The 25,912-nt window shown below is 46.8% G+C and overlaps 1 protein-coding gene across 1 annotated transcript in view; it reads right to left on the reverse strand.

Annotated features, from left to right (window-relative positions):
• Positions 1 to 25,912, reverse strand: part of LOC146171487 (cholecystokinin receptor type A-like) — a 387,924-nt gene that overhangs the window by 64,134 nt on the left and 297,878 nt on the right. The window contains exon 4 of the mRNA XM_084586523.1: positions 24,857 to 25,002. Coding sequence (XP_084442649.1) covers positions 24,857 to 25,002 — 146 coding nt within the window. The remainder of the gene's footprint in view (positions 1 to 24,856; positions 25,003 to 25,912) is intronic.

Below are 25,912 nucleotides of genomic sequence, written 5' to 3' on the forward strand. Positions count from 1 at the left end.
CCGCTGGCTTTTTCTCCTTCATAAAAGCAGCAGCGACACTCCGCACAAGACCCGACAAAAAACCTTTCATGTTCTCAGCCTAGGGCAATGAAACGTAGCAAGATCAGCGAAAGGCAGCAAAGCAGAAGCAACGAACAAGAAATCATAAGCCTACTGATTCTAATGCTGTTTGCCGCCACCAAGGCCCTTGTTCGCACTAACCTCTCGTCACGAGGAGCCCCAGAATTAGAAGCTGTTCTAGCAATGGAACCGTTGCTTTCGGTCTCTTACGCTCCGCAGGGGCGTAATATTGTAGCATACGCTGACGACGAAGACGCGCAGAGGTGTGAGAGAACGACGTGTGCTAGCTCCAAGACTGAGCTCTAACGCTGTTTCTGAACTCTGAGCCTGCCCCGACGCAACTGTCAGGGACCTCGCTTACGCGACATTTGGTGGAGCTTCTGGGTACGACTTTCATGCCCCGGACACTCCCCTACAAGCCAGGACCCAAGCCCAGGACGCACGCCTCAGGCAAAGACTCCAGTACATCAGAGCAGTCGCCGACTGCAAGGTCTTCCCCCCGAGTGCGGTCCTCTATGACCACAAACGAACAAGGAACATTGGTGTAAGCTCGATGAATCCGCCGGTATCAACAACTCCGGTCTTGCTCCACCAGCAGCGAGATCCACCACGTATCCACGGCCTGCCCCATGAGGACGCCGAAGACTGCTTGGAGCAGTTTGACCAACTGGCTATCTTAATGCCTGGAACGCTGACTCCAAGCTGCGCCATGTCTACTTCACGCTGGAAGATTCTGCGAGAACATGGATTGAAAATCACGAAGCCGGACTCCGCACATGGGACACATTCAAGGTGGAATTCTTGCGCACGTTCACCAGCACATTTCGCAAGGGAAAAGCGGAACTTCTTTTAAATAGCCGAATACAACATTCAAATGAAAGTGTGACGGCATACACAGAAGAGATGAAGCAACTCTTCCGACGTACAGACCCGACCATGTCGGAAGATAAGAAAGTGGGCATTTTGATGAAGGGTGTTAAAGAGAAGTTATTTGCCGGCCTAGTGTGAAGTCCACCAACAACAGTACACGAATTCATCAGGGAAGCGATAACCATTGAAAAGGCAGTTGACATGCGTGCCCGGTAATATCAACGTACTGCTTTGTCTATGATCGCACCCAATGCAAGTGAAGTCATACAGGTTTCGACGAAATTGTTGCGTGATACGATCCGGGTGATAGTCAGGGAAGAGGTGGCTAAATACCTGCCGATTCCACCACAGCCCCAGGTCGCAACAGTTTCTGGCAATGTTCGGGAAGAAGGACAACAGGCGCTGGGCGTACCCGATCCCGTTGTGCCCGCACTCGTCGCAGCTACACCGCCATCCCAAACCTTGAGTTCCGCCGCGGTCACCAGCCGCTACCTTCCGCCTTCGACGCCGTCCTACGAGCCACGCGCACCGGTCACCCGTGAGTCGTCCAGACCAAACGTACGCCGTCGTGGCTTTCGAAGGACCGATGTCTGGCGAACACTCGGCAACCAACCATTGTGCTATCATTGCGGGGAAGCTGGACACATGTTTCGCCGCTGTCCCTACAGGGAACTCGGCCTCCGTGGGTTTGCTCTTGATGTCCGTCGTCCGTTGCCTGAACAACGGCCACGAGAAATTGCATAATACATTTCGCAATGCCGACCAAGGCCCAAGCCGCTTCCGATCACCATCGCCTCGCAGGTACAGCTCTCCTGGGCGCCAAGGGCAATCACAAAGTCACCGTAGGGCAAACTAGATGCAGCAGCCTCTGGAGGTGCGCATGCTAAAGTACGATAATTTCAAGATCCTCTACAAACGCACTACAGTTCTTCGCCGCACCCTTACACGGACACCAGCAGAACCAGCTCCTAAACAACCCGCCAATCCACAACGTAACCACGACGCCGACCTCCGAATCACCACTCCTTCAGAGTACCGAAGCCGAGACCGGACGCCTCGAAACTTTTGCCGCACGACACCACAGACTGCCGACATACAGATCTCTGTTGATGGCACAGACGTCACTGCTCTCGTTGACACTGGTGCCGATTATTCAGTTCTGATTGGACAGTTCGCAGCAGCTCTCAGAAAGGTCACAACAGCATGAGATGGCCCACTAATACGCACTACTGGAGGACATTTAATTATGCCCACGGCAGTGTGCACGTTGAGGATCACTGTACAAGGGCAAATCTTTCTGGCGACGTTAATCGTGTTGGCGCAATGTTCCAGTGATGTCATCCTCGGCATGGACGTTCTAACTGAAAACGGGGCAATTATCGATTTCCAGAATTAGTCGGTAAGATTTTCAATTGATAATGCCATCGAAACCAATCGCATGCTCCCTGCTGCGCTTCACACTATTGATGACCATGTGAATGTGCCCCCGCGTTCTAGCATTATGATGTCCGTGTGTTCCCTCCCAATGCAAAATACAGAAGGTATCGACGAGACCAAACAGAAACTGCTTATAGAAAGAGGTATAGCAGTTGCCAGGGCAGTTGTTTCTTTGAAAACGGCAAAGCTTACGTTCTCCTCACGACCTTCAGCAATGAACATACACATCTGAACAAAGGGGCAACTCTAGCATATCTCGATGCCATAGCTGACACTAGTTCAGCACGTAGTGTGACCAGCGCTTCAGCAACCGAATCCTGTGACACTGAAACGCGGTATGACGTAAACCCGGCATTAGATCCGAAGTATCAAGAAAAACTACGCAACCTGCTCAGTCGCTATTCTGATGCATTTGCCAGATCGTCACGCGTTGACCGAACGCACCTTACAAAGCATCGCGTCATCACAGACGAAGCTGTTCGACCACTCCGCCTGTCGCCTTATCGGGTTTCCGCAAAAGAACGTACTGACATTAGAGCACAAGTCCAAGAAATGCTTGATAATGATGTAATTCGACCTTCCCGTTGCCCTTGGGCTGCAACTGTGGTACTTGTAAATCAAAAAGACGGCACACTCTGTTTCTGCGTAGACTATCGTAGATTGAACAGCCATACGAAAAAAGATGCTTATCTCTTGCCCAGAATAGATGACGCCTTAGATCGGCTGTGCAACACAAGGTACTTCTCCTCCATGGATCTCAAGTCTGGATACTGGGAGATAGAGGTCGATGAGAGGGACCGCGAAAAGACTGCTTTCATTACTCCTGACGGTCTATACGAATTCCAGGTTATGACCTTTGCTCCGCGCCCGCAACTTTTCAGCGACTCATGAACGGTGTTTTTGCGGATCTGAAGTGGACGACTTGTCTTGTATACTCGGACGACGTAATTGTATTTGCTCCGAATTTTAATGAGCACCTTCGTCGCCTAGACGCACTACTAGAAGCCATCCAATCATCGGACCTCACTCTGAAAGCCTAAAACTGTCATTTAGGTTACGATCGAAGTGCTCAAGTTTTTAGGCCACGTCGTGAACCATGCGGGAGTTCTGCCGGAGCCTGAAAAAACTGTTGCGATAGCCAATTTTCCGGCACCGCGGGACCAGAAACAAGTACTACGCTTTCTTGGATTATGTGCATATTACCGGCGTTTTGTGAAAAACTTCTCCAAAATAGCCGCTCCCCTTACACTTCTTACTAAGGCTGATATACCGTTCACGTGGGGAGAACAGCAAATGCAAGCATTTCAAGGGTTTCAAAGTCGTCTGCAGTCACCTCCAGTTCAAGCATATTTCGATGAAACGGCACAGAGCGAACTGCACACAAGCAATGTCGGTTTGGGCGCTGTCCTAGTACAGATACAGCACAGTCATCAGCGTGTGATCGCCTACGCTAGTCGGGCTTTGTCTAAGGCCAAGGCAAACTACTCTGCCACTGAGAAGGAATGCCTCGCCATCGTGTGGTCTATTTCGAAGTTCCGACCATACATTTACGGCAAACCTTTAAAGTGGTGACCGACCATCACGCGCTTTGTTGGCTGACAACCCTCAAAGACCCTTCTGCACGTCTCGCAAGATGGAGCCTACAGCTTCAAGAATATGACATCACTGTAACCTACAAGTCAGGTCGTAAGCATTTAAACGCGGATTGCCTGTCTCGTGCTCCTGTGCAACCAGCTTCGGACGCAAGTGGTGATGACGACGCATTTCTGAATGCAATGCCGATAGTCAACGCAACGATCCCGAGCTTCGCCAGGTAATCGACTTTCTTCAAGGTGCCGGTAGCATGATCCCTAAATCTTTTCGTCGCACTATATCCTCTCTGTGTTTACGTGACGGCGTTCTCGTCAAGAAACATTTTACCGCCAACAGTCGCCAATACCAACTTGTTGTACCAGCAAGCTTACGGGATGAACGTTTTCAAGCCTGTCACAATAAACCCCCATCCGGCCACCTTGGAGTCACTCGGACGCTATCCAGAATTAAAGCACGGTATTACTGGCCTCGTTTGTCAAGCGATGTCGCACATTATGTTCGAACTTGCCGTGACTGCCAGCGCCGAAAGGTTCCTCCTCTGAAGCCAGCGAGTCTTTTAAAGCCCATTACCCCACCGTTCAAACCATACCAGCTAAAAGGAATGGACTTCCTTGAACCATTTCCTACTTCCACCTGTGGGAACAGGTGCATTATAGTAGCAACTGATTACCTGACTCTCTACGCAGAAACCACTGCTATTCCTTGTGCTACTGCCTTTGAAGTTGCGAAATTCTTCGTCCTTCAAATTCTCATCAGACATGGAGCACCAGATGTCCTGATTACAGACAGAGGAGCAGCATTTTCGGCAGAGCTCATCCAGCATATCCTTATTCTTAGTGGCACCAACCATCGTCAGACAACTCCATACCATCCCCAAACAAACGGCCTGATGGAACGTCTGATCAAGACCATTGCCGACATGTTATCGATGTATGTGGACGTCCATCACAAGACGTGGGGCGGTGGGTTTCGAACTGACCACCTCCCGCAGCCGAGACGGGCGCTCTAACCTTACGTCACATTTGCATATATTACCGCCATTCAAGAAACGACCAACATGACTCCATGCAGCTTCATTTACGGACGAGAAGTGACGACCGCGCACGACGCCATGCTGCCTCCTATAGATGAAATTCCAAATGACGATGTCGCTTCTTTTCTACAGCATACCGAAGAGGAACGCCAACTTGCCCGAGTGCGAATTCAGCAGCAGCAAGGCCGAGATGCAGAACGCTACAACCTGCGGCGGCGCACTGAAGATTATCTTCCAGGTGACCTTGTCTTTATTTGGTACCCTGTTCGACGACGCGGACTCAGTGAAAAACTCGTGCGCCGTTATTTCGGTCCCTACCGCGTTCTTCGACGCATTGGTGACTGCACTATGAAGTCGTTCCTTATGAGGAGCCAGAATATTGACGTCCCAAGCGTTCTGAAGTGGTCCACGTGGTCCGGCTGAAGCCTTTTTATGCCAGACAACAGTAACTGTACTACTCTGCTAGCACTTCAATTTAGCATCGGGCCGATCTTTCTCGAACGGGTCGAACGGGGGGGGGGGGGGGGGGGGGGGGGGGGGGCTAATATAGCATGCGCTGACGACGAAGACGCGCAGAGGTGTGAAAGAACGAAGAAGTGTGTTAGCTCCAAGACTGAGCTCTAACGTTGTTTCTGAACTCTGAGCCTGCCCCGGCGCAACTTTGAGGGGCCTCGTTTCCACGACAATAGCACACATCTGTAATCCCATGGCTTCGACCGGAAGAACTTCATAACAGCTGAGCAGACCATCCACACCATCTTTGGCACATGCACCTTATTCTAGTGGAAAGCTCGATGTTTACGCTTGAAACTAGGCTTTTCGGCAGCTTGTGCGAGCGTACCACTTCCCTATCATAGTCATCTCTCAATCGCGCGGGAAGGAAACTTTCAGACTACAAGGATACTATTTTTATCATTCACGTCAGCATATTGCTGATAAGCTTTCAGAAGGATATCCCGGCCTCCTTGGTTGAAGTCCCGCCTCACAATGCCAATGAATATGTATGCGCCGTAAGCGTATTTGGGACACAAGAGTACATCCTCATTGGAGTATGTTTTGAGCCAGGCAGGCCATTTGATGCTTCAAGGCTTGAAAACTGGACAATAAAGAAATTTGGGGAGGCTCACATACATGTGCCCGAGGTGCCAAGCTTGCAGAACTTCCCGCAAAACATTCAATTGAACCGCTAAATTGAACCGCAGAACCTATCTCTGAGGCCTTACGACTGTCAGCAGAATTGAAGTGACCTTTGTGACAAGTTCAGCTACCCACAACTTTGGTTGGTGCACCGATCTGAAAACACGTGGAAGTGACAATTCAGTTCAGTTTAGTCGTTCAGTCGTGTCCGACTCTTCGTGACTATCGACCATATCACGCCACGCTTTCCCGTCTCTCACTATCTTCCTAACATCTTCCACCCTGCTATGATCTGTTTCTGGCGCCAAATCACGCCAAAGTCTTCCTCCACGAATGAATTTATTGTAGACGGCAAATGTGTACGTGATGAGGCGGTGATTTGTTCTGCGTTCAACAAATTCTTCCAATCGGTATTCACACAAGACAATGGTTGTGTCCCCAACTTTTCGGTATCGCTCCCTGCCATAACTGATGTTGTCATTTCAGAGACCGGTGTTTTTAATTTGCTCCTGGATCTTGACGTGAAAAAATCTTCAGGCCCCGATAGATACCAAACGCATTTTTGAAACGGTATGCAGAGTGGTGCGCGAAATACTTGTCAATTGTATACACTAGATCTTTACGTGATGGTTCTTTACCGGATGACTGGCGGACAGCCGAGATTAAACCTTTGCACAAAATCGGCAAAAAAGCACACATTGAGAATTATCGGCCTATATCCCTGACGTCCACATCATGTAAAATTTTAGAACACATAATTCATAAACATATATTAGGTTTCTTGGAAGAGCACAAAGTACTTACAAATGTTCAACATGGTTTCAGGCGTGGGTTTTCTACAATTACACAATTAGTTGAGACAGTACACGATTTCGCTCAATTGATTAATCGGGGAAAACAAACCGATGCCATATTCATGGATTTTCGCAAAGCATTTGACAAGGTGTCGCATAACAAACTAATTCATAAACTAAGCTATTATATAAAAAACGACTAGATACTTACATGGATCACAGCCTACCTTTCAAACAGACGTCAATTTGTCACCCTAAACAATACTTCTTCCAACAGTGCCCAGGTTGTGTCCGGTGTCCCCCAGGGATCCGTTTTGGGACTACTTTTATTTTTGCTATTTATTAATGATATTGTGTCTGGCCTTTCTGTCCGCGTGAAGCTTTACACAGATGATTGTATATTGTACAAAGAGGTTTCTTCAGTTGATGACCAGGTGTGTTTGAATAATGATCTAGAAAAGGTGATTGCGTGGTGCAACGATTGGCAGATGTGTATTAATTGTGAGAAAACCGTTTTCATGAGAATTACGCACAAGAAAAGTCCTCTTCATTTTGTGTACGGTACTAACAACACATCATTATTGGAGGTAACAGAATATAAATATTTGGGCTTATGGATTACTAACAACCTTTCATGGACAAAACGCATAGATGCGGTTGTAGCTAATTCACTGCGCAAACTTTTTTTCTTGAGGCGCTCACTGAAGTCATCTCCGCCCAGTGTCCGCCTATTAGCTTACAACTCCCTCATCCATCCACTGTTAGAATATGCCGTAATTATATGGGACCCTTTCACCTTAACTAACATTCATAAACTTGAGCGCATACAGCATAAGGTCGTTAGGTTTGTATTTAATTCATATGGCCGTGCGTCTGTCAGCGAGCTTGTAAAGCGTAGTGGATTACCTTCTGTGACTGAGCGCAATCGTATCTGCCGATTAAAGTTTCTTTTCCAGCTCGTAAAAGGTCATTATAATATTAACACTTCCAATTATATTACTTACTCTTCAGGTTATAATACGAGACAAAGGCATGCACTAACAATAACCCCTGTGAACGCGCGAAATAACTGTTTTAAATATTCTTTCTTTCCGAGGACAATTACGGAATGGAATAAACTTAATAGCGAGACTGTAACTCAAAGTTCCTTACTAATGTTTGAAAAGTGCCTGCAAATTTTATGAATTTGAGTGCGTTTATATGCTTGTATTTCTTTTTGTTTTTCCCACCCTGCTATGATCTGTACCAGATCGCAGTACCTATAAATAAAAAAAAAAAATTCACATAACTTCATCTGCAGCGCCTCGAGGATGCTATCTAACCATCGCGTTCGCTGCCTACCCCTTCTCCGGGGACCCTCAACCTTTCCCAACATCAAATCTTTCTCCAACGATTCCTCTCTTCTCATCAGATGACCAAAGTAGCTGAGCTTTAACTTTAGAATTTGACCCTCCAATGAGCCGTCAGGGTTTTGTGGTCGACAACATCGACTGATTTGATCTTCTGGCAGTCCAAAGAACTTTTAAGTGTCTCTGCCAGCACCACAATTCAAACGCGTCCATTCTTCGGCGGTCTGCCTTCTTCACAGTCTAACTCTCACATCCATACATCACAAATGGAAAGATATACGGATACGCGTTATACGAAACTTGGTTGCAGACTAATGTCTCTGCTCTTTACTAGGCGGTCAAGGCTAACCATTGCTCTCTTTCCCAGATGCAGACGTGTCCTAATTTCATGGATGCAGTCTCCTTCCGAGGTAATCTTGGAGCCCAAGAAGAGAAAATCTGTCACAGCTTCCACTTCTTGTCCATTGATGCTCCAGGGCTTGATAGGGCAAGACGCCATGATCTTTGTCTTTTTAATGTTCAGTTTAAGCCCAAACTTTTCACTCTCTTCTTGTACGCGCATCAGAGGTCTCTTGAGTTCCACTTCACTTTCGGCGCCTGTTCTACGCCCTCGCAAGTCGGAAGTGTGGCGTACGCGAGACCGCAGGCCAATCTGCTACCACTGCGAGGAGGCCGGTCACCTTCACCACTCGGTGATACGGTTACCCGTATCACCGAGTGGGACTTCGCGGCTTCGGACCTGACGCGCCCTGTCCACGGAATGGCGAACGGCCGCTCGAAATTGAAGCTCATCTGTCGGCCCGTCACAGGCCTGGGAGATACAGGCGCTATGACTCAGGATCGTCATCTCCGCTGCGGTACCGTTCCCGAAGCCCTCGCAGAGACGACAGCTATACTGAGCGGCGTTCTCCCAGTCCTCGCCGGGAAAGCCATTTCCAGCGGTCTCCGGAGGCAAGGCCATTGCTGTAAAAAAAGCTGAGCATCATCCGCCGCCGATACACCGATACGCAGATTTTTCACGGGGGTAGTATAGCGACAACATCCGACGCGCTACTTCTGATTTGTACGTGAAACTTGACGGAAAAGACGCGATCGCTTTACTTGATACTGGTGCAGACTATTCAGTGATGAGCCATGCCCTCGCCCAGGAATTGAGCAAAGTTGTGAAGCCATGGCTGAGCCCTAGCATTTGCACGGCTGGAAGTCACCTCATTAGCCCAGCCGGAAGGTGCACAGTCCGAATTGGCATCCGCGGTTTCGTCTACGCCGGGGAATTCGTCGTCTTGCGCGATTGTTCCAGAGATTTGATCATGGGGCTGGACTTTCAGCAGGCAAGCGCTGCTGTGATCGACCTACACGCGGCACGAGTCACATTTTCGACTAAACGGGCAGTGGCACGCATCGACTCCCGCGATCTCTGTAGCCATGCTCTGCGTTTGGTGGGGGATGATGTCACGGTGCCACCATTGTGCAGTGTCCTGATGGACGTGCAGAATGACCTATTTCATGACTTTGAGGGCGTGGCGAAGGGTCATCTCCCGCTGCTGCTTGAGAGGGGTCTCATTGTTGCCCGAGGTCTCGTCCACCTACGGGAAGGCTGCACTACCGTTCTGCTCACAAACGTTTCGAACGAATTTCAGCACCTCGTCAAAGGCACGGTGATCTTCCTCCAAGACGTCGCGGAGTGGCCACATTTGTGCACCATAGACGGAGCCCTTCAAGACGATATTGGACCTCGTCACGTTTTGCCACCTGTCAAAATAACCACCGAGTAATCGCCGGCTCCGAAGGATCTGCTTTCTGATATCACCCTCTGATATCTTGATACTGATAATGCCCTCCCATCTGAGAGGAGCGACCCGAGTTGGAAGCTTCTGCCCGTGGCATACAGGTAACGGGAATTCAAATGTCATGGCAGGCAGACCATTTTATCATGGGCGCTGTCGGATGGATGGATGGATGAATGGAATATAGGAGCGTCCCCTTTGAAACGGGGTGGTAGCAGTAGCTATCATGCTCATTTTTCTCCCTATATCTTAATTATTGATTTAGAATGGTTAACTAAACCATCATACTATTTATTAAATTTTTGTTCCTACATTACTTACATTATGTCACTTCTCTGCTTTTAAGCCACCAATCTTCCAGTCGTTTTTTGCTAGTTTCAACCGCCGGTTTATTCACCCGGCCACTGGTATCTCTAAACCCCTGAGCTTCAGGAACAGTGATTGCGCCTGCATCAACTTCCGGATGGATACCATTACATTAAGTTCTACCTGTTCATAATCGCAGTCTTCCATGGGGCTTTTCTCTATTTGCTTCCTCTATGTCTGCTGCTATCTGCGCTATTTGATCGTCGTTTAATTTTGCGTTGACGTTTTGTCTAAGCTCCATTTATCTTTTCATCAAGGGCCCCATCTGCAGACTAATACGTTTATGATCACTTCCCAGACTACACTCCCCTTCTTCGTCTATTTCCATTTTTTGACCTTGCTATAAATTTCCTGCGACATTAAACAATAGTCAATGGTCGTCTGCCTGTTGCGGAATTCCCACGTGATTTGGCCTTCACATTTTGTTTCTCTATTTACTGTTGGCTCCTGCTTTTGGTTATCTGTGTCCTTATCTCTGGGATTTTCATTCTTCCTTACTTCTTTCTTTTTTTTCCGGCTTCTTAGCTGCTTCTAAATAACTCTGACGGTTCGGATCCGCCTGACCTACTTTGCTTATGCCTTCCATGCCAGTGCTGGCCCCAGCCACGTGGCCCGCATTGGAATGTTCGTCCTCGTTGGTTCCAAGGGGAAAGTCGGCCCCCTCTTTTTTTTTTCGGGAAGCTGTCCAAGCACTTTCTGATTTTCCGCCCTTAGCAAAGGTACTTCATTTTCTAAGTCATCCACACGAGACACTAAACTGCCCCTTTCTTCATCAAATCTATCTAGACGCGCATTCAGTACGCAACACCGACACAAAATGTCGCTGCCTTCCACTTCATCTACAGAGTCAAAACGCGTTTCTTTGATATTAACCTGCGCCTCACACTGAGTACACTTTACCTTCTTTTGATTGCACATCTTAAGCGCTCATCGAGTGAACTATATCTATTACGAATTCTCAGAATATACAAATTTTCAAAAGAAAACACAAGAAAAGACTAGCAAACACGCGTTAAAAACCAATTCTGCGAATGCCAATAGCCTAGAAAAAAGTATTTATCTAAACAAGATAGTTAAAGCATGAACGTCAAGAAAACCTAGCTGCCGGCACGAAAAACCAGGCCGCTAGGACGAAGAGCTAAAATCTATTCTTTAGGCTGCACCTAACCTAACTAGCTGACAACGAAATAAAGTTAATAAAAGAACGAACTCATCTATTTGACGCTTCCGAAGCTCCCGCTGTCGCCAGTCCATCCGTTTCCGGTAGCCACGTGCAATCGGAGGAGCGATGGAACACGCGTCCGCACCACACGGCTGTCAATTGTCAACACATTTGTGTATGCGGCGTGTCATTTGTGTCGGATGATTGGATGGATGGATGGATGGATGGATGGATGGATGGATGGATGGATGGATGGATGGATGGATGGATGGATGGATGGATGGATGGATGGATGGATGGATGGATGGATGGATGGATGGATGGATGGATGGATGGATGGATGGATGGATGGATGGATGGATGGATGGATGGATGGATGGATGGATGGATGGATGGATGGATGGATGGATGGATGGATGGATGGATGGATGGATGGATGGATGGATGGATGGATGGATGGATGGATGGATGGATGGATGGATGGATGGATGGATGGATGGATGGATGGATGGATGGATGGATGGATGGATGGATGGATGGATGGATGGATGGATGGATGGATGGATGGATGGATGGATGGATGGATGGATGGATGGATGGATGGATGGATGGATGGATGGATGGATGGATGGATGGATGGATGGATGGATGGATGGATGGATGGATGGATGGATGGATGGATGGATGGATGGATGGATGGATGGATGGATGGATGGATGGATGGATGGATGGATGGATGGATGGATGGATGGATGGATGGATGGATGGATGGATGGATGGATGGATGGATGGATGGATGGATGGATGGATGGATGGATGGATGGATGGATGGATGGATGGATGGATGGATGGATGGATGGATGGATGGATGGATGGATGGATGGATGGATGGATGGATGGATGGATGGATGGATGGATGGATGGATGGATGGATGGATGGATGGATGGATGGATGGATGGATGGATGGATGGATGGATGGATGGATGGATGGATGGATGGATGGATGGATGGATGGATGGATGGATGGATGGATGGATGGATGGATGGATGGATGGATGGATGGATGGATGGATGGATGGATGGATGGATGGATGGATGGATGGATGGATGGATGGATGGATGGATGGATGGATGGATGGATGGATGGATGGATGGATGGATGGATGGATGGATGGATGGATGGATGGATGGATGGATGGATGGATGGATGGATGGATGGATGGATGGATGGATGGATGGATGGATGGATGGATGGATGGATGGATGGATGGATGGATGGATGGATGGATGGATGGATGGATGGATGGATGGATGGATGGATGGATGGATGGATGGATGGATGGATGGATGGATGGATGGATGGATGGATGGATGGATGGATGGATGGATGGATGGATGGATGGATGGATGGATGGATGGATGGATGGATGGATGGATGGATGGATGGATGGATGGATGGATGGATGGATGGATGGATGGATGGATGGATGGATGGATGGATGGATGGATGGATGGATGGATGGATGGACGGATGGATGGATGGATGGATGGATGAATGAATGGATGGATGGATGGAATATAGGAGCGTCCCCTTTGAAACGGGGTGGTAGCAGTAGCTATCATGCTCATTTTTCTCCATATATCTTAATTATTGATTTGGAATGGTTAACTACCATCATTCTATTTATTAAATTTTGGTTCCTACACTACTAACATTATGTCACTTCTCTGCTTTTAAGCCACCAATCTTCCAGTCGTTTTTTGCTAGTTTTCACCGCCGGTTTATTCACCCGGTCACTGGTATCTCTAAACCCCAGAGCTTCAGGAACTGTGATTGCGCCTGCATCAACTTCCGGATGGATACCATTACATTCAAGTATAATATGGTCAATTGTTTCACTGGAGTTTCCACATATAGCACATGCGTCATCTCCATTGTTAAATTTCTTTTTGTAGCTGCGTGTTCTAAGGCACCCTGATCTAGCTTCAAAAAGTATGGCACTGCCTCTTGAGTTATCAAAAAAATCTTCCTTCCTGATCTGCATTTTCCACTTACGGTATAATTCCACACTCTGTTTCTTTTCCATCTAATTTATCCAATTTTCACCTTTTGTGTTTTTCACCTGTTGCTTAATGCTCTTTATTTCTCCGTCCTTGTGTCTAGCATACTTACTAGTTTGTTTCCTAGTTCTTTTTCTCCACTGTGAGTCCACGCTTTTCAAATACAGGTATTTAAATACTTAAGCTGCCCATCTGTTACTGTCCAATTTCCTCAGGCGTTTCTCATATAATATTTTACTCTGAGCTTCCCGTACTTCGAAAGATGCCCAGCCCATATCTCCCTGTACCGCCTCATTTGTAGTTTTGCCGTGGGCACCTAGAGAAAATCGTCCAACGGATCTCTGATTTATTTCTAATGTCGACTGTACCTCTGATTTTAGGCACAAAACCGCATTTTCGAAAGTAAGTCCGGGCACCATAATTCCCTTCCAAATACCCCTAAAAACCTCATACCTATTGTATCCCCACAATGCCTTATGCTTCATTATTCCGGCATTCCTTCGCCCTTTGGCCTTAAGTGATTGCTCATGCTTTCCAATGTATGCCAATCCTTCGTTTACTCATACCCCCAGATATTTATATTCAGCTACTCTAGGTATTTCATGGCCTTGTATTTTAAGACCCTGATCAGTTGAGCCGTTGAAAATCATCAGACACGACTTAACTTCGCTGAAACTGAAGCCTAGAGCGACCCCTTCGTCTCCGCAATACTTACCTAGAGTTTGCAATTCTTCCAGACTCTCAGCTAGCAGCACAATATCGTCTGCATACATTAAACCCGGGAGGCGCTGCTCTACCGCCTTTCCACCTAATCTATATGACAGGTTAAAACCTAGGTTACTTTCTCGTATCCGCCGTTCCAGGTTTATCATGTAAAGCACGAACAGCACCGGTGATAGAGGACAGCCTTGTCTTAATCCTTTGCATACTTTGACATCCTCCGTACTTCTTATCCCTCCCCACGTAATTTCTACTTTGTTATCCCGGTATATTTCCTGTAGGAACTCTATTATCTCATAACCGATACCTTCTTCTTTTAATTTGTTCCACAGGAGTTCCCTGCTTACGTTGTCGTACGCCCCGTTTATGTCCAGGAAGGCCAAATACAAAGGTCTATTTTCCACTCTAGATATTTCGATGCATTGGGTAAGCACGAACAGGCTATCATCTAAGCGCCGACCATTTCTAAAGCCATTCTGAAGTTCTCCGAGTATCTTGTTACTTTCAACCCATGCTTGCACCTTTAATTTCACCGCCTGCATGGCTAACCTGTACATAACAGATGTTATGGTAATCGGCCTGTGGGATTTTATGTGCATTATGTGCATCCTGTCTCCTTTCCCTTTATAAATCAAATTCATTTTACTCTGCCGCCAGCTGTCCGGAATTTGCTTATTCGTTATGACTGTTTCCAGAGCTTTTAACAATGTTTCCTTACTTTTTGGACCGAGTTCATTAATCAGCTTGATCGGAATTCCATCTATTCCTGTAGATGTGTTTTTAGGAATATTTTTTTCTGCCTTTTTCCAAGCTGCTTTGTATTCTGCTACCTTGTGTTGCTTCCTGATTTGCGGAGATTACCCTATCGTCGCTCTTAAATGACTCGGCTATAACTGAAGGAAAGAAGCCAACAGTCTGCGAGGCCAAGGATAGCGTGGGGGATGGTACTTTACGTCTTATCTTTTTTTAATGTTTACTTGGATAATTACAGAGATTAGTAATGTAATCTGTTTAGGGGAAGGATAATTAAACACAAAGTAGAAGAAAAACAACGTGCCGATGGTGGGAACCGAACCCACGACCTCCGAATAACGCGTCCGGTGCTCTTCCAACTGAGCTACATCGGCCGCTGTCCCCCCTGCTACTTTCTTGGGTATTTATGTTGTCTGTACACGAACCTTGAGAGTGTTCACCAGCGCCACCCTCAGCCAAGGCGGCGGACGTGGAACGTTCTTTGTTACCGCCAGCGTCGCGTAGAACGTGATCAAGAGCGAGGGCGAAAGCTGTGCTGGAACCCTCTTACGCTACCTATGGCTTCAAGACTGCCAGAACCGAGACCCCCGTAAGCTACAAGCTTACGGGGGTCTCGGTAATGTAGTTTATGATGTAATGTAATGTAATGATGTATTGTAGTTCACTGCATTATCTCCCTTTAAACAATTTCCCTCGTTATCTTGAATCCGATCCTGCTTTCTTTGATTCTTCTTCCCTTCCGTGTCATTTTGTGTATGCGGCGCCATCTAGCGGCCGAGTTTTGAACAACCGCGATGCTGGTATATGCGATCCTATCCGCGGTACAGACGAGAAGTAGCACACATCAGCATTTCGGAGCTTTCGCGTGCAAATGTTTGCTTTCTCAAAGTACCTAGCTGAAAGAAAAATATTTTCAGCAGCAGCGAAGCCATTCGGTCAGAAATGACCAAAATTTATACTCCTGATCAGTTCGACTGAAGGCTAGTAGCCTGATTACAATTAGTGTCTATCTTTTATGTGGCACAAAGAGGCGGTGACGCACTACTGGTCACGAGGGCAGTGAAGCAAACAAGGCAGCTTTCGATCTACTTTTTATCCTTAAATGATTGATAGAGACGGGCTACCGAAACAATCTCAGCAAAGAAAGCAAGCCAATGTAGCCGTTTCATGTCACGTCTAGGAGCAATGCTAATCACGCCACATTTGTTGGGTCAACCGATCATTCATATGTACTCTTTACTGCTTGAGCGGCTACTGCGGAAGTTCCCACACCTCCACTGGTGTTCTATTCTTAAGTGTCTATTTTTCATTTCGGATTCATTTAGTCTGCCTAGGCTACTTTTGTTAGGTGACAGAGGCAGGGTGTGAAAGCGTCCACTACCAGGCAATCGGATTGTAGCATTGACTACATGACTCAACGACCGGTTTGCCGGTATATGCGGCGAGTGGCGGAAGCTGCTATCCTGCAAATTCTTTGACTGGGCGCTAGTTGTGTTTGACGCTGCCGTCATGCTGACGTCCAAATAGAAGATAAAATGGACAACTGATGCCTATTGATTAGTGACATAAAAGTATTTCCCATAATGACCTCATCGAAAGTTGCTTTTATCAACAATATTATAGTCTTTTCTCGTCACAAGATATGCTTACTTCAAGCAATTGTTGCTATTTCTATCACCATAAACCCATTCATTATCGGCAGGAAAAGCTTACGAAATGCGTGTCTAAAAAATATTGTAGCGTTGTTTCAATGAATAAGTTGACGACCAATTTATTAGGTATCATTGTCTTCAAGTGGGACATGTTCTTTCATACTTGCATTAACCTCAGGTGACTGAATCGAAATAGTTTTTTTTTTTTTTTTTTTTTTTTTCACGCGGCGGCATACCGTAAATATTTGCCGCAAGGAATTTTATTCACTTGTTGTCCAAAGACTGCCGTTGTTGCACTGGTTTTCCGTTCTTCCTGTCCTTTCTCTACAAACACAGTGCTCGGAACTCACCCGAAAGGCTACCAAGGCGAAATATTTTCGGTTCGGCCTAGAAATTCAGGGGTTGCTCGTCTTCGCCCAATTGGATGAGTTGCAACTGGAGCAGTGTAGAGCGACACACGCGCATACCACCAGTGCTAACTTTTTATCTTCTGCTATTCATCTCCTTTTGGCTGTCCTTTTTGTTAATGTGAACAACAAAGTAAAGAATAAATTTGCTAACCGCAGCACCTCTTAGCAGCTAAACTGCGGCCAGCGGAAATAAAACGATCAGAGAAAACAAGGAAAGAAAGGGGCGAAAGAAGGAACAGGGGTGGGTTTTGTACATAGCGTACAAAAGATAAAAAAGGCTGTAAAGAAAGTACATCGCTCACATCAGGTAATCAGCTTAGACACTTTGTGTGCAAAAGATTGCGCAACGCATGCCTTTCTCCGTAGAATGCCCTGGCGCCCCTACTGCTAGCACCGTGTCCCCACATACTAGAGAGGAGAAGCCGTGCGGCGCGGTCTGGTTGGAGGCCATTTTCCTCTTCGCCGTGAAAACGGTCTAGAAGCGTCACCTCTTCTCCTCTGCCGTATAAAGCCCCTCGATAATTTCAAAGTAGCGACACTCTCCTTCACTTCGGCATTTTCCTCCTCGAATATCCTCGCCCGCCGGCTGCGCGCGCTGCATACAGCACGCTTTTTTGGGCATCGCTCGCTCGCCGTCCGGGCAGTAGGCTGGCACATGCGCGCGCTCTTAAGTTCGCGCTTTTTCCGCACTCTGTTATTAAATAAAATCACGAGTAAGACATGCGACACGCTTGACTACCATGAGCCACATAAATTAGCGTCTCATACGCGCAATGAAAGTGTCAATTAAGAACGCTTGCGGCACGAACAAAACTACTTGCTGCATACATCTCACATTCCTTTCGACTTTTCAATACCATCTGTCTCAACACGGCATAGTATATGAAGCTTAATATTTACAATACATTTGAACGTTCCATAATATTTGCAGCATACCAATTGTTAGTTAAATTTAGATTCACCTCGAACTAATTTTCGCGAAAGGACAGTTTATGAAGTTGCTCATGAGTGGAATTTTAGTAGTGGTATGTTTGCTGGGAACAAACCGGGACATTTGCTTTGATGGCCGTCCTAACATTTTTCATTAAGGTTCAGTCTGAGTTCGGCACCACGCAGTGCACATGCAATGGCTTAATCATTTTTGTAGTTGAGAATTTTCGCGGTGGCTTGAAAACGAATATGAACTTTGTTCTATTAAGCATGAAACGCCTTTAGCTCCCGCTGTCGACGACCTTGAGGTGATGTCGAGCCGAAACCGAGAGTCAAAGATCCGCTCACCGATTTCCCGTCATCCAAAAAAAGTGTCCGCACCCCAAAATTTGGCCCTCTTGACCACCGAAATTTGGATCCGACTTCACTGAATTCGCCATATCCAAATTATAGGTTAGACATCGATTTTGGCCACATTCGGATGAGGTCAAATTCAGAGGGTTCCTGGGGCTGCACTTTGCGGGAGGTCCTGAAATTTGGACGTAACCACTGAATTCGCCATATTCAAGTTAGGTTAGACACCAATGTTCGCCAGATTCGGACAAGGTCAAATTTTAAGGGTTTAAAGAGAAACTTATGATGTGCGGATATATAGTTTTGCGGACACGTTCTGTGGACGAGTTCTCTACACGCTTTCCTGCGACATAAGCCTATTAATGCTTAATAATCTCCTTCATTGCAAGCGCTATCGTTGAAAAGGGAGACCTAGGTTCAGAAATTAAAGCGGGTATGCGCATTGCATGCATCAGCCTTCACTATTATAGCACGTTGACCGGAACCATGAGGTGAAAACAATAACACACATAACGAAGCAAAATTATCAGTGAATTAAGTGAGATTGCCAGATTAGTGATGCGCTTGCATGCAGTTTCAGTATACACAGCCGCTTGGAAGAAATGCACAGTACCTCGCAGAGATGGGCTGTCTTAGTCGGCGTAAAGTTATTGCGGCCAATGTTGTGCAGCCACTTTTTAACGCGGTAGCGTTAAGGAGCTCGTGTCGCAGAAAAGCCGGTGTCGTCGGAGGCGTTGGCCGTGACCGATAGATCCCGGCATGTACTTCATAAATAAAAAGCAACTTTCAAGATGGGCTGGGTGGGAATCGAACCGGGGTCTCCGGAGTGTGAGACGGAGACGCTACCACTCAGCCACGAGTTTTTTTTTTTTTGTTTCTTTATTGCCGACTTTGACATTTGAAAGTAAAATCAGAAATACAGTGCATAAAACGCGTAATCCAGGCTTCGGCAAACACGGATTAAAATTCTCTCAGCGACACCAAAACATCAAGCAAGGTAATCCATTCTGGTGGATCAGGGAGTGCTCGGTAACACTCTCTTAGTGAAACGACACTTTCAACAAAATGCTCGCGAACAGCACGCACGACAAGATCAGCATGTTCAAATTGCATCCTGGTTTTCCATATTGAGTGCAGGCCCAGAAGCATAACCAAATCATATGGTATATCCTGTAATGTTTCTATCGGCAAGAACCTTATTCCATATGGATCGAGTGGTAACTGTTCCTTAAGCGTGCGCTGTAAAACATCCCAGTGAAATATTGGGTCCCAGCAGTCAAGAAAAACATGCTCTATTGTTTCAGGTTTTTTGCATAAAGAACAATTGGTAGTCCAGGTTATGAAGATGCCTTTGCTATGAAGCCGTGTCTTAACGGGTAGCGTGTTAGTGTGCAATTTAAAGAAAAAAGTTTTGACTGAAGATATTACCGGCATTCTTTTAACTCTTTTAAGGACGTCTTGTCCAGGGCCTCCACGGTATGGCAAACGGTACAATGGCTGGGGAAGCATGATGTCAGTGAGGTCTCTCTGTAGAGTTTCTTCTTGGTGACATTGCACAGATATTCATGAGAGAAACGTACATTTAACAACCTGTAAGCAAGCATAACTTCACGCAGATATCCAGTCACGGCACCGCACATATTTTGACATGACGACACCACGAACCCTGGAAGGAGTCTGCTGAGCCTGACTTGAATCACTGTCCGGAGAAATGGATTGTTTTGGTCGCGTAGATAAATAAAGCGCGATACAACCTGGCGCATGATTAAATGCACAAGCCTATAGGAAGGAAAATATTGGTTCGACTTGTTCTCTCCCATGTCGAAGCCCAAATGAACACAGCAAAAACACGATAAATTTTTTGTACACTGATCCTCATGGCACCCAACACATTCATTACATACCAGATCTTAGATACAAGGAAGAGATTGCAGATTGTGGCTCGGGAAAACATCGACAATTGCCTTCCTTGCTACGCGTCAGCATTTTCTTTTGCAGACAACGCTTGGTAGGCCCAATATGGCTCTGGGTCGCGATAGGCATCAAGCGGTACAGCAAGATAACGTTTTGGAACAGATGCCCAATTGAGCCGACAAAAATTGTCCGGCTCCCAGTCTCCATGCCAAAAGCCATGACTCTTTTCCCAGTTTATCTGGGCCACGGTGCACTCACAAAATTGTTGTACAACAGTTGTGGCATGCTGAATACTGTCTCTGTCGGAGCAGAAAAATGGCAATATCATCGGCGTAAGCCAAGATTTTAACATGGGCCGCCTGCAGTCTATAACCTGTTATAAGTTGGCTATCTGCAATGGCCAAGCAGAATGGCTCGAGGTAAACAGCTAACAGCAAGGGTGACAGCGGACATCCTTGCCTCACGGACGACAAAACTGGCAGGCTGCCAGTGAGTTCTCTGTTTACTATGACTCGCGTTGAGCAGTTCGTGTAGGCCATTCTCACTCCCTCGGTTATAACAGTACCGACGTTCGAATGCTCCAAAACGCATAGCAGAACCTCGTGCGATACACGGTCGAACGCCTTCGCCAGGTCGAGCTGCATCATAGCCACGCGGTCACCAAATGCATCGCAACACTCAAGAATACTCCGAGCAACATGGACATTAGTTGCTATACTTCTGCCTTTTATGCCACAAGTCTGGTGCGGTCCAACTAAAGTTGTTATCACTGACTGCAAGCGTTTGGCCAGAGCTTTCATAAAAATCTTGTAGTCTACGTTGGTAAGAGTGATCGGACGATAGGACCCTACCAACAAACGTTTATCCGCATCATCACTCTTTGGTATGAGCACAATGTGCGAAGTTGTAAAAGACAAGGGCACTCTTTTTATTTCGTAAGCTTCATCCAGAACCTTATGCAACATGCGGGCTGCCTTCGTTCTGAAAACTTTGTAAAAAGCCGCTCCTAGACCGTCAGGCCCGGGTGTTTTACCTAGGGCGAGGGCGTCGATTGCGCATTCTATTTCGCCCTGAGTAATTAATTGGCTGCTCCAGTTTGACCGTTTCATCGAGACGTGGCGTAAGCGAAAGGAATTTCTGGAATCCGTCTTTTGCCACGCGTGAGCAACTAAACAGATCTTTAAAATGATCGGCAACCACTTTCTTGATAACGGTGTTATCCGATGTGATTGCGTTCCCGGTTGATAACTGGCGTATTTCTTTCTGACATGCATATCTTTTTTCGTCAGATAGCGCTCGCTTAGTTGGCGTTTCTCCTGCCCAGAGCTTCTCTGATCTAGCGCGTACAATCGCCGCTTTGTATTTTTTCGCATCCACATCTTCCAGCTGGCTTTTAACTTCCCTTATTTCTTTCGTGTAATTGAATGTTTTCCATGCTTATCAAGAACTCCAGTTCTTGCTGGAGTTTTGTTTTGTTCTCTCTCTGCTGGTATGCTATGAGGCTGCTTCTTTCGATGGCTTTCATTTTAACTCGCTCTTTAAATTCCTCCCATTCGATTGCAAAACAGGGGGGCTGCATTTCAAGTAACTTTTCGAATTCTTCCGTTACTGTGTTAACGAAGTTCTCATCCTCCAACAGCCTCACATTTAAATTCCATAGGTCCCAGTTGAATCGAATATTCCTCTGTCTTTCCCCAAACGTTGCCATCACCAAGCAATGATCACTAAACTGGACGGGCTTGACTTCGTAGGCAGTACATAAGGACACCATCATGTGATGCATATATTCTATCTAGTCTCGCGTGACTTTCACGTTGGAAATGAGTGTACTGCGGACGATTTTCACCGGTCAGCACGCTTCCTATGTCTTCGAGATTGCATTCATGTACCATTGCATTTAGCACGTCTGCACTTTTGTCTCGGACACGTGCACGCTTAGCGTGATCCCAAGCTGAGCACACGCAGTTGAAATCTCCCAACAGTACTATCACTCTGTCACAGTGTATGTAAGCATCCAAAACGCTCAAAGAAGTATCGACGCTCTGTTTCAACAACTCAGCCACGAGTTCGATGCTTGAAAGCAGTAGAAAAGCGCTTCTAGTGCATGCGGTGTTGCCTTAGAAACGTGCCGTAGAACGTTATACTGCGGTGTATATCGGTAATTATGAGCATGTTACTTACAGAAGTCGCAGTTACACGAGTAGCGAAGTACGTTTCCGCTACATTTCTTCTGCGCTCTGCGCACATGCAGAGCCATCTTGCGGCAAACACAGAAGACCCCTCCTCGCAATGCGCGGCGCTGCCCCGACACGTGGCGCGCCACTCGCCCCTGACGTTTCGCCGTGCACCCTCACGGGTTGTAGAATCAAGCGTCTTTCCTTTCTTTAGATCACTATCTTCGCTCACCCGCTTCTCCACTTCGGGCTGCGCGGGTACCGGTGCGAGGATGCCCCAATACCCTTGCGTTTAACAAGTTTTCTCGACGAGGTGCAATAACGCTATCGCGTTCCACTCTTGAAGGCGAAGCTTAAGCGTCCTCCAAATTTTTTTCTTCTAACGGTATATTTCTTGCCGCTCGGAAACGCGAAAAGAACAAAACCTTTTTCACACCGGCTTGTGCACTGAAATGCGCAGCAACTGGGCATAGTGCTGCACTAAAGGAGCGCGAATAACGCGAAGTGCAAGCGCGCAGTGTCAGGGAGCTCGGCCGTAGCAGCGGCGGCTGCCCAAAAAATGTCGCCGGCGAAAAATGAAAACACAAAAAGAGCGAACTTATCGCGCGCTTTTCCCGAAGACCGCCCGCGGAGCCAATCACCGTCCGATGGGAGAGGTGAGAGAAGAGGATTGGCGAGGGTTCGCGGCGCGGCGGCATAGTTCACAGAATGTCGCTACTTTCAAACGAAGTGGCGTCCGTGTGCTGTGCGATGTCAACGCACGTTAAAGATACCAGGTGGTCTAAATTACTCCGTAGCCCTCCACTATGGCTCCCCTTTCTCTCTTTCGCCTTTCACTCCCACCTTCGTCCCTTGCCTTACGGCGCGGTTCAGGTGTCCACAAAGTGTGACAGATACTGCGCCTTTCCCTTCCTGTGAACCAATTATTATTACTATTAAATTATCAAGGAACTTTACTGCCGTAGAACACAGATCCACCCCCTTCCCCTCTTCCCCACGCTGAACCGCCGCAGAATGAGCGCAAGAGCAATAGAGGAGAGAGCGAGCGAACATCATCGGGTTGTTACGGCAAAGGCGTTGCCATGGCGGGGGCGGTGCGACCGGCCACGGGCTACCAAGAACTGTTCTACCTAGAGTAATATTGCTTTCGCAATTAAATAATGCACTTCAACATTAAAGTGGACCGTGGTGTAGTGTTGGGAGCACGTTGCGCACGTGTTCCTGCGCATCCTATCAATGCGCTTGAAAAGGTTTCGTGTACTGCGGCAGCGCTCACACTGACAATGCATGATAAACCTATTAAGGCGGAAACTTGGCCGAGTTGGGAAGCATTCCAAATCTTATATCCTAGCTCTTCTAGGACGCCATGAACAAGAACATATACTACGAACAGGACAGACACTTTAAAGACACGTATGTCATATTCGTATGTGTTCTCCTTGTCTCGTGTGTCCTAATAAGCCCCGGAATATAAGATTTCGAATGATTAACCTAACCTTCACTACAAGGTATGAACAAATAAAAATAAAGTTTGCGTGGTAGTTTCTTTTTCATGTCTTGAAGTGCGCAAGGGCTGTTCACTCGCGACTCGTCAGGAATTCGTTTAGCTGAATATCTGCCTCCATCTGCTTCCTCAGGACCTCCCGGTCATTGAAGCGGATCTAGGTAACGGATGCGGAGCATCTACCGCGGGAGTGAATATAATATTTTTTGAACGCCTGGGCAGTGCGATTAATAAAAATAGGCAAATGCAGTGAGAAGATAAGACGAAGCCGAAGCTTTATCTCACTGAACCACGCAGGTCTTTGAATATCCGCTAAGCGCGAATCGTTGGGTCAGGCGCTGAGAAACCAGTGAGCACAATTGGCATCAGCCTTTTCATCCCTCCATGTGCACGTCTTTACACACTGATGTAGTCGCGTCGATCGGCACTGTATCATAGGTGGTATAAAACATCAGGTTTCGCGGCCAGGGAAGCGAACAAATGGAGAGCAATGCAAATTTCTGCTCGAAGGAGGGTGTAAGCTATCGCCATTACGGTATCAGGACAAACAGTTGGTCCTGGTACCGTAGTCGTCGCCTTTGAAGGTCGCGCATGCACCGTCTTTCGCCGTTTTTCTGCAGACGGCAACGATCATACGGCCCACAGTATGTTCAATGTGTCTAGTACCAAAAAAGTACACCTCACATCAGAAAATGTTTCGTCATTTTACAAAACCCGGAGGGCGACAAGGATGCAGTGGGCCTGATCAGAAAAGGCGCAGCGCCGCAGATCAAAGTGACACAAGGCAGCGCGTACCTTGCGGTAATTCCCCCTGAAGATGAACGGCCTCCTGGGCATCTTCTGGATCCGGGCTTCGACGTCGGGGGGTGCAATGAGCTGCGGCATGTTGGGGTTGGTGTGGTATTCCTCATGAACCACAGCCGTCGACATGAGTTCTTCGTCTGCTTGAATATGGTTCCAGATGAAAAAAGAAAGAGAGGAAAATGTAATATATTAAGTCTCAAAAAAAAAAAAAAAGCTGTGATTTTCCGACATATTTCTAACTAGGTTTAATCATTGATCTAGTCACAGTCAAATTTTCACGTGACCTGCTCTTTCTCAGCATTATACAACCTGGACAAATCTCACAGTCAGTGCTACAAAATTTCAGCAGGACTACTGGGAACATCATCAGCGAAAGAACAAGGAAGGTACGTAAATTAATGTGTGTTTCCGCAACACCAGTTACGTATCTTTGCTTTCTTCGTGCTCGCAGTGCTTGCTGTGTGTATTACATTTAAGACGCCAGTAGCAGATATACTGAGTGGCAGTCTTCGCGTCCCAACACAGTGCAGCTGTCTGTTGACGAGTAATAAAGCGTGTAGTAAAAGTAAGTACCAGTTCTACAATTGTGTCCCAGTGTTTTTTTATCGTTTTGCTTCAGACATTGGTTTTTATTAAGCACGTGAAATATCGAACAAACACATAGGATTACAGAAGCGGGAAACAAGATAGCTAAGGAAAGTGTCAGAGGAAAGACCAAGGACCACGTGTGAAGCATGCTCGCTACCCCATGACATGCACTAGTATAATCCCAGGAGGATAGAAAATTCTCAATGCAGTTAGCGTCCAATTTTAAAGTCACTTTCAAAGCACACGCGATGTAATTGGCCTGTCGTGCGATAATGTTGCCAAGGAGCGAGTGTAAGAGATGTAGTAACAAGCATTTACTACATCATTTTGCAAAATATGGCATGTTGCATTTGCTGTGTTTACAGTCTACCTTATTTCAGGCTGCATAAGCAACTTCGTCTCAGGAACCAGCATCACCCATACATACCTTCATTCTAAATTAAAGGCGCCAAAACAACA

Source organism: Amblyomma maculatum, unplaced genomic scaffold, assembly GCF_055883805.1.
Source record: "Amblyomma maculatum isolate TAMU_Amacu unplaced genomic scaffold, ASM5588380v1 scaffold_22, whole genome shotgun sequence".
NCBI classification, from domain to species: domain Eukaryota; kingdom Metazoa; phylum Arthropoda; class Arachnida; order Ixodida; family Ixodidae; genus Amblyomma; species Amblyomma maculatum.